The following is a 10000-nucleotide window of genomic DNA, read 5'->3' as shown; positions in this document are numbered from 1 at the left end:
TGTCCAATGATAAATTTGCGATTTCTTTACCTTTGCCCTAACAGCGGTTCTAAATAATCGGCGAAATGCTTAGTAATTGTGACTCGGTACGGATATAGTTTACTAACACGCAACAGATCGCGGTAGCACACTCTGAGGAGGTGTTAAAGAATCCCAATATATCTGAAATGAAGATAATTGAGAGAATATTGTTGTAGCTGACTCACTCTTGTGTAAAGATAGAACTGTCAAACCAGATTTCGACAGAATCGCTTTCTGGCCAAAAAAGAACTTTGAAGCTATCTGTCAGGAACTGGATAAAACATGTGGACGTAAATTATTGTCTATTATTAGACAGACGAAATGAAGCAGACTGAAGTCCACAGTAGCTATCAGAGAAAGCATTGATTTTACAATCTTACAATCCAGTAGTCTATATCATGTCAGTCATGCTGATTAAAAGAAAGATTTCACCGTCAGGAATACAGCAGTACTGCAGAGTGGTCACAACCTAGTGGCATCGCAGTTATTTTTAGATGATCCGCATGCTAACTTTTGAGCATGAGAAATTGGATTTCTGTTTAGCATAAGTGTCAATCTATATTAATTTTCAAATGTGTTGATAAGAAATCTCTCAAAAACAAAATATTTTAACAACCTTGGGAACAATCAAGGCTATCTTATCAAAAGTCCCTGCTGTAACTTCATGTAAGATCTTAAAATGCGCGTGAAGGATAAGAAAATAGATTAGGTTTAATAAATAAATATGTTATGAGGCAATTTTTCGTGTGTAGCACCCTACAATACAGAATGTTGACCAGATATTAATATATTTGTAAGAAAATCCCAATCGAAACTGCGGCGGTCTAACCGAGGGACGCATTCCTGGGGATGTCGTCTGCCGAATTTTACTCGCCCCATTTACAAAAATCCCGAAAAACCATCTATGTCCAAGTTTTTCAACTCGATTCCATTCCTTTCTTCCTTCCTTTACGAGAATTAGTACAAATTCCCACCTTCGGCTAGCAGAAGAGGCGAGAAAAGGCCCTGAAATATGGCCGGGTTTGCGAACCGGATCGAGCGCGCCTTCCCCACAATGCACCTCGCGCCGCAGCCTCATAATATGGCGGACACTCTTGAAAGCGAATTAGGTAATTTTTGTGATAATCTCGTGTTAATACCTTCACCGGGCAGGAGAACGTGCCCATCTTAACGACGAGGACGCAGCGGAGGAGCAGGAACATCTCAGAAGGAATCGTGAGGAGAGAGGAGAGGAGATTTCCACCCCTAGAGTACATATGTGTCTGGGAAGATTGTTTACATTTGGTTCTCCTCCTCGAATGGCGTAATACTCAAATACAAAAATTTCCAACTCGGAGTTTTCTCGCCCCGTTGGAGGATCTGTGGTGGTGTTCCTGGCCGGGGTTGAGGAGCTGGGTCGTCCTAGGCCTATCGGTAGGAGAGTTCTTGGTGTGGCTGGAAATGGAAATGGAAAATTGTTCGGTTGGGGGGGCCTTAAAAGTGGCCCGTTCAAAGGTGTAAAGTTGTGACCTTGTTCTACATTGATCTACAATAGGTGGACTTTGTGTTCTTTGCAAGTATGTTAGGGAAAAGGTGAACTGTTAGGACCTAACTCTTAGATTATGTTGGCATGTGGTGTTGCAAGTTCATGTGTGATTTTCAGGTTCTGATTCTTGATGAACATTCTGTGAACATTTACCATTGAAGGATTAGGGGAGTGTGTCTCTTATAATTGGTGTTTGTTGACTTGTATTGATATCATTAGTGATCATATGTTTGTTCAGTGCCAATCATATCATTGAAACCTTGTAGAGTGTGTGCCATTGTGCAAAAAGATAATAAGTTTTGAATGAACATAGTTGTCCTAGTTGAAGTATATGATCAACATTTTCTTATTCATTGGGATAAAAGAGGTTGCATTATTAGTGAAATCTACCTGTCATGTGTCTTCATTGCAGTAGTTTCTGTTGTATGCATGATTTTATCATGTGCTGATATGTCATGGGAAGTTAGGATACATTTTGTATTTCTTTATTTCATAAATGTGATGTTGCCAGTGAATAATTTAGCTTCATCTAGAGTGGTTTGGGTTCAATGATTATGTTGATAGTAATTTAGTGATTATCTGTATTAATATCAATAGTTTTTGTTATGTGTCTGACATTAATTACTTGAATTGATTATTAGTAATGTCTAAATTGGACATAATTGAAGTTGGTTTATAATGATCCATTTTTTGAACAAGGGTACAGTGTGTGAATTGAATAAGGGAAAAAGATAAAAGTGGCAAGGCATGACCCTCATTAGTGAAATCCTTGTGATATGACATTGTAAAGAAGGATTTTTTATAATTGAAACTGGAATATGAGGTATGGATTTCAGACCGTTAAAGTATTTAATGCAGTATATGTATATGAATTATCTTGTTCTTTGAAAGGTTTGTTATTGCAGTTTGGGTTGGTCTTGGTGAAGAATGTAAAGTTTGAAAAAAAAAAAGATTGTTGAATAATATTATGGAAGTTTTGTGAAATATTAATTACCTTTGTTAACCTATAAATATCTGTATTATGATATGGTTCACATTTGCACAGTCAAAGAAAGTTTATTTTGTGTCTGAATGTAGGTTGATATATTAAATTAATGTTTGATATTTTTTGTGTACTACTAATTAATTGATATTATAAGTGTATGATACGCATACCCAATTCTTAAAACCATTTTGTTCATTCATTCACTGTTACTCCTCACCTACTCATTTCACCACTCTCTCACCTACCCACTTAAACACTATCGCTTATCTGCGCATTGACTTAATCACTGATCAAACACTTTCCCTATTGATATTTGGTACACCCACACACATATATGAAATTACTTACCCTTTCACCTACTTACCCATTTGCAAGATATCCTTCCCGCTGGCAGTCTACCAAATATATAGAGTTAGTCACATAGTGCACAAAGAAAGATGTACAAAATTAGACAAGGTCACCCTGACTCCCATCACTTGACTCATATTACGATCTTGTGAGTCAAATAATTGCAATGATAATGTAATGTTTAAGTTGGCAAAGAAACATTTTTATTTCTTCCGTTATTTTTATTTTGGAGAAGTTATTCGGATAATTTGTTAAATTAACACTGACTTCGGTATAATTAATTTTGAGTAAATAAGCTATTTGGTCTCTAGGTGTTAGTAAGCTACTCAAGTGTTTACTCATTTATGTATTAATGGTTGATTAATTAATTAATTAATTCACTTATATAAAAAAACTTGTTTAATATCATTACATCATGTAATAATTAATTTACTCTAGCATCCATTCACAGTTATTATCATTCATAGCCAGGTCAATAGGCAGGATTTCCAGTCATTACACAGCCTAAATCTTTGTCCTTCTCTAAATCTTAATCTGCTAAATAACACCTGCAAAGTGATTATCCTGAGAGCAGCCCACACATGGTTTCCCCAAAAGAGGATTAGAATTCTCTTCTCCTCCTCTCCTCCTCTCCTCCTCTCCTCCCCCCTCTCCTTCTCCCTCTCTCTCTCCCTCTCCCTCTCTCCCTCTCCCTCTCCCTCTCCCTCTTTCCCTCTCTCCCTCTCTCCCTCTCTCCCTCTCTCCCTCTCTCCCTCTCTCCCTCTCTCCCTCTCTCCCTCTCTCCTCTCTCTCCCTCTCCCTCCTCTCTCCTCCCTCTCCCTCCTCTCTCCTCCCTCTCCCTCTCTCCCTCTCCCCTCTCCCTCTCCCTCTCCCTCTCCCTCTCCCTCTCCCTCTCTCCCTCCCTCTCCCTCCCCCTCCCTCTCCCTCTCCCTCTCCTCCCCTCCCTCCCTCTCCCCCCCTCTCCTCTCTCTCTCCTCCCCCTCCTCCCTCTCCTCTCTCTCCTCTCTCTCTCTCCTCTCTCTCTCTCCTCTCTCTCTCTCTCTCCTCTCTCTCTCTCTCTCTCTCTCTCTCTCTCTCTCTCTCTCTCTCCTCTCCTCTCCTCTCTCTCTCTCACTCTCTCTCTCACTCTCTCTCCTCTCCTCTCTCCTCTCTCGCCTCTCTCTCCTCTCTCTCTCCTCTCCTTTCCTCTCCTCTCCTCTCCTCTTCTCTCTCTCTCTCACTCTCACTCTCACTCTCACTCTCACTCTCACTCTCACTCTCACTCTCACTCTCACTCTCACTCTCACTCTCACTCTCACACTCACACTCACACTCACAGATGCACACACTCACAGATGCACACACTCACACATGCACACACTCACACTCACACATGCACACACTCACACATGCACACACTCACACATGCACACACTCACACATGCACACACTCACACACGCACACACTCACACACGCACACACTCACACACACACACTCACACACACACACACACACACACTCACACACACACACACACACTCACACACACACACTCACACACACACACTCACACACACACACTCGAACACACACACTCGAACACACACACTCGAACACACACACTCACACACTCTCACTCTCTCACTCTCTCACTCTCTCACTCTCTCACTCTCTCACTCTCTCACTCTCTCACTCTCTCACTCTCTCACTCTCTCACCCACTCCCACTCTCACTCTTATTTCCACCGTACACTTTTATATCATACATTTTAAAGATAGCTAATTAAGATTTATATTTTTATATTTACTTGTTTATTTCCTATTTTTTAATTATGGTTTATCAGTGAAAAGGTAGCAATGAAAAGAATATACAAAGCATTTAGAGATCTTGCTGGTGTAGCAAAGCCCTGAAAATGTGTGGGATCTCTTCATGAATAAAAAATATAATACTAGATAAGGTTTCCTGCTGTGGTGGAGATAACGTATTTGCAAGAAAGTTTTTATGAGTTGTCACTTTTTAAAATCTAATGCTAATTTCTTTGGAATATTGTCCTGTAAAATGCAGGACTGAAGGAGTGTAGTGAAGAGGCCTGTGACTTATTTTAGTGTTTTCCTCTTCTTCCCTTTGTTGTGTTATTTATACATGCACACTCTCACTCTCACTCTCTCACTCTCTCACTCTCTCACTCTCTCACTCTCTCACTCTCTTACTCTCTTACTCTCTCACTCTCTCACTCTCTTACTCTCTTACTCTCTTACTCTCTTACTCTCTCACTCTCTCACTCTCTCTCTCTCACTCTCTCACTCTCTCACTCTCACTCTCACTCTCACTCTCACTCTCACTCTCACTCTCACTCTCACTCTCATTCACTCACTCACTCACTCACTCACTCACTCACTCACTCACTCACTCACTCACTCACTCACTCACTCACTCACTCGCCCACTCACTCACTCATTCATTCATTCATTCATTCATTCATTCACTCACTCACTCACTCACTCACTCACTCACTCACTCACTCACTCACTCGCCCACTCACTCACTCACTCGCCCACTCACTCACTCACTCACTTGCCCACTCACTCACTCACTCACTCACTCACTCACTCACTCACTCACTCACTCACTCACTCACTCACTCACTCACACGCACACACACCACTACCATTACCATTACCAATACCATTACCATTACCATTACCATTATTACAATGTGTGTGTTTGTTTGTTTGTTTGGAGAGTATATATCAGTGGGGGGTGCCAGAATATAGTGGGAAGACCAGTTTTGGATGCTAATTTATAGCTGTTAGGCCAGAGCAGATTAAAAATAGGTTGTGGTACTAAGGTGTGATAAGGGTGATGAGGGTAAGTGAGCATGAGGGTAGATTAATAGTAGATTTGTGATCATGAGTTGTAGATGAGGGTATTTTTTTAGGTATATTTTGGCCGATGAGGGTATATTATTTAGGAGTTTTTGCTAGATTAAAATGAGATTCAATGAAGAAAGATTTTAGGAGTAGATAAGTATGTATCTTAACCATATGCTCTGTAAAATAAATTTATAAGTTTTTATGCCACCTTCAGAATTTTATTTTTCTGGCTTAAACTTTGTATCAGCATTATGAATAAATGTGAATAAAAGATATGTCCACATTACCTTAATCACAATTTCGTAAGATCAATATTTTCCATTTATGAGCTTTCCTATGGCAAATTTGATTATATAATATGATCAATTAATTTTGAGAAATTGTGGATGCAAATTGTGGCATCTTGAACAGTTATAGTGCGATTGTGATGAATATTTATGGGCTAGTTGCCAATGACTTTTATTAAGGATTTGGTGTAGATGAGTAGATATTTTGGTAGAATAATAGGAGATTTATGGTAGAGTGGATGGTTGAGGTAGATTAGTGTTGAGAAGGGTAGCAAATGAATAGATAATGATGATGATGATGATGATTATGATACAATTTTGGAATTATTAAATTTAAATAACTAAATATTATCATTTGTTTTATAGTTTTCTTGTTCCAGCTGGTACTAATGTTACTTATGGCTTTCAATACTTTCCTTTATTTGTTTCTAGCTAAGAGCTTGCAAATTATTAATGCTACTGAATATACAGTGGTAAATCCCACAAAATATCTCTGGAAGTGTATGTATGTTTGTAACTCATGGTGGTTGAGTTCTCTGTGGCAGATACTACTAGCGATGAATTGGATGTTTTTATAGACCTATGGCATAGTTTGGCTAGGAGTATTGATATATTAAAGAGGATGTTGCCCAGGTTTTGTATGAGTTTGAAGGGCAAGGTCACCAAAGATAGCCAAACCCTAACCCAAAACCCTAACTTTGTTAATGCATTGCACCAAATGTTTGCCCCTTTTCCTTTAATACATATGACTTGACTATCTTATAGTCATTTATACAAGAATGATTTTGAAGTTCAAATATAGACCATAAATATTATTGTCATCAGTACGATTTTATGCTTGCAGATCGCTTATAGGAATGTGTATTTAAAGATATGAATTCATGAATAAATATTGTTATGTAATTGATCACCGGGTAACATTTCTAAATGACTGTTTATAATAAATTTTAATCTTTCTCAGCCATTATGGGAAATTTGATTTTTTTTTTTTTTTTTTTTTGACAATTATATATGGTTTGTCTTAATTCTGTACTGATATTTAAGAACATTGTACAGCACTATTGTCTGTATGAATTAACATGTTTGTATTTTGGTAATTTTCAGGTCAGTCAGCAGAGCAGCAGGCTGAGCTGCTGCTGACTTTTAAGAATGGTGGGTTTTCATCGTCATCCTCATCATCCTCTTCGTCTGCCTTCTCACAGTCCCAGGAGCCGCAGCAGGTATTTATATCTTCATAGCCCTATTTTGGAGAAAATGTAAGGAATGAATAAAGATGAATAATTCCTCATGGCATTATTATTTTCATTTTAATTTTCATGAAAGATTTGCTTAGTGTTATAAAATTACCTGCTGACTCTTGTGATTTATCACTATGACCCAGGATGTTACTTGGGTTTTGCCTTTAGTTTCAAGTGGATTCCATTCTTTTCTTTGTAAACTAACTTCACAACCCGATTTATCTATGTACATTCCCATGAGAACGCCCACTAGATAGGATGCGGTTCATAGTGTTGTTTGATTTGTTTGTAAAAGGCTTCTTATCTAGAATATTACCAGATTACCTACTCTTGATTCTTGATTTTATGGTTAATTATGCTTCAGTTTGCATATGCTTGATAATGGAATATATTAAAAATAAGAGCAGTTAAACTTCCTTGCTATCCAAATTTATGCCTCCTGTTAACATTGTTTATGCTCTCCTGCAAAAAGGATACTAGGACCTCTTGTCATCTTGATTGATTATGGTATATAGAGAGGGTAGTTCCTGAAATTATTCATTTACATTAAACTGGATGATGCTGTGGATACAGTATATTTTATTTTGTAGTTTGTAATTATTTGTTTTTACTTATTAATTCTGTATGTTTGTGTGTGTGTTATATATGCATATGAGCAAGCAAGTGTATGTATGTTTACATTATATCTTTAATATGTGTGTATGTATATGTTTCATGTATTATGTGTGTGTTTGTGTATATATAATGTGTACATGATAAAAAAAGAAGTACATGCTTTGCTATTATTAGTAAATTTGGTGTGTTGTCCCAGAACTTTTACTAGAGACTTATGTTTATTGTAATTCTGTGTTTCTGTATGTGTTTTAACATTCATTCATCTTTGATATACCTATGAGAATAATATCTGGCAAGTAACCACACCTTTTTTTCTAACGATTTGTTGCACATCCTAAGGTCATTAATGGCTCTTCTTTTAGGACTTCTCTCCCCTGTCTGCCCTGGGCCTCCAGCGGGTGGGCGAGGAGAGACCTTCACCATCCAAAGAGCCAAGTATACAGTTAAACCGCAGAGGAATGGTAAAGATTTTGCTTTGAATTTTATATTGAATGTGTGAGAAGTTTCATTTATAGGAATGATCTCAGAGACTTTATTCTTTGTACAAAATGTGTCCTATCATTTAGCTAATGTTGTTATGTTTTTTTTGTGTGTGTATTGCAAGTCTGCATGACTTAGTCTTTATATTATAGGGATGTGTTTGGAAATTTTATATAAAGGTTATTTTATTGGCTTCTCTTTTCTTTGTCAGTTTTTTATTGACACTTAATTTGCCAGTCATTCAAATATGTAAGATACACTTGCATATTGCAAACTTTCCTTTATTGCCTGTTTGTTTTGTTATAAATATTTTCTTAAAATTGTAATAAATCTATATTACTTTGTTGCAGAATTACTAATTTCTTTTAGGTATTTTTTAAACTCCCAATTCTCTTCATTAATTTCTTATGCTTTGCCTTTCCACAGCCTGCTCGGATGAGAAAGAAAAATCGCTTGTATTACGACGATGACTTAGTGAGCTCCCCCACGCAGATGAAATCACCCAAGAAAACGCCTCGGGGAACGCCTAAAAAACAGCCAAATCCACAGCCCTTGCCGCTTGCTCCAGTAAAATTAGTGAGTTGGTGTTTTGTACTTGGTCATAGCAAAATAATAAGAATATATTTGAGAGGATTTTTAGATTTGTTTAAGTTAATATTATGTGTACCATTATGTTTCTGATCAGGTCCTGTCAGTATCATTCTCTGAGAGGGCATTAAAGGTGTAGGACATGATGATATACTGAAGAATGTTGAAGTTTATTAGAAATTGAGAAAATATGTTTGTGCCAATATTACCATCTGCTCATATTTTTTTTATTTTGTTAGGCAAAGAGACATACCTATTAATTATGTTAATTATTTTCTGCATTTAGTCACTAGTCAAGTTCCTAGTTATTCTTGTATTCTCCTTTTGAAGTATGAGTTAGTTGGTTATGCACCCTCAGAATATGTACTTTACCCTTCTATGAAGTGTGTTTTTCGTGGGGGTTGCATCACTGTTGCACTGCATTTTATTGTTCAAAATACAAGCTTCACTTGTGTAACTAACACATCATATGAAATGCTAACTAGTACTTTACCAATATATTATATATATAGTCTCATATCTTAAAATGTGGCCTATCTTGGAAGGGTTGATAACTAGTAATCCAGTAATACAAGATTCTTCTTAAATAAAATACTAGTATGATACTCTGTATGTATTGCAGGATGATTCAGTATTTTATTACATGCTTCTCTTATTGCCATATTGAAATCTGCTATTGCCTGTGCCAATGTTTCTTCCTGAAACTTAAGTTTATGATAGGATATATCACAGAAAAAAAGAAAAAACAGAAAAGAAAGAAAGAAAAAAAATAAATATACATATACATATATATATACATATACATATACATATACATATACATATACATATACATATACATATACATATACATATACATATACATATACATATACATATACAAACATATACATATATACTTTTGTCCAAGGTTGTGTGCCTGCAATCCCAGTGCACAGCCATTTCCAGTGTTGACTGTTAACATGGGATGTTCATGTAGTTGGAGTATCGAGGAGGGGATGGGGTGGGTCTCAGTGGGAAGGCCTCAGTAGGCCTATAACAATCATGGCAAGCATACCT

At 37.2% G+C, this 10000-nt stretch overlaps 1 protein-coding gene across 4 annotated transcripts in view; it reads left to right on the top strand.

The window, feature by feature from the left end:
• Nucleotides 1-991: 991 nt before the first annotated feature.
• Nucleotides 992-10000, top strand: part of LOC122249469 (protein lin-9 homolog) — a 20560-nt gene continuing 11551 nt past the window's right edge. For 2 of the 4 annotated variants that reach the window (XM_043010369.2, XM_043010368.2), the window contains exons 1-4: nt 992-1130; nt 7125-7240; nt 8236-8334; nt 8780-8929. In XM_043010369.2, coding sequence (XP_042866303.1) covers nt 1034-1130; nt 7125-7240; nt 8236-8334; nt 8780-8929 — 462 coding nt within the window. In that variant the 5' untranslated portion in view covers nt 992-1033. Of the gene's footprint in view, nt 1131-1294; nt 1435-7124; nt 7241-8235; nt 8335-8779; nt 8930-10000 lie in introns of those variants that run through there. The other 2 variants (XM_086555762.1, XM_086555763.1) reach the window with 2 other exon arrangements.

This window comes from Penaeus japonicus, unplaced genomic scaffold, assembly GCF_977035675.1.
Source record: "Penaeus japonicus unplaced genomic scaffold, GWHDUDI00000001_assembly GWHDUDI00000031, whole genome shotgun sequence".
NCBI classification, from domain to species: Eukaryota; Metazoa; Arthropoda; class Malacostraca; order Decapoda; family Penaeidae; genus Penaeus; species Penaeus japonicus.
This window is presented reverse-complemented; position numbering and strand designations above follow the sequence as displayed.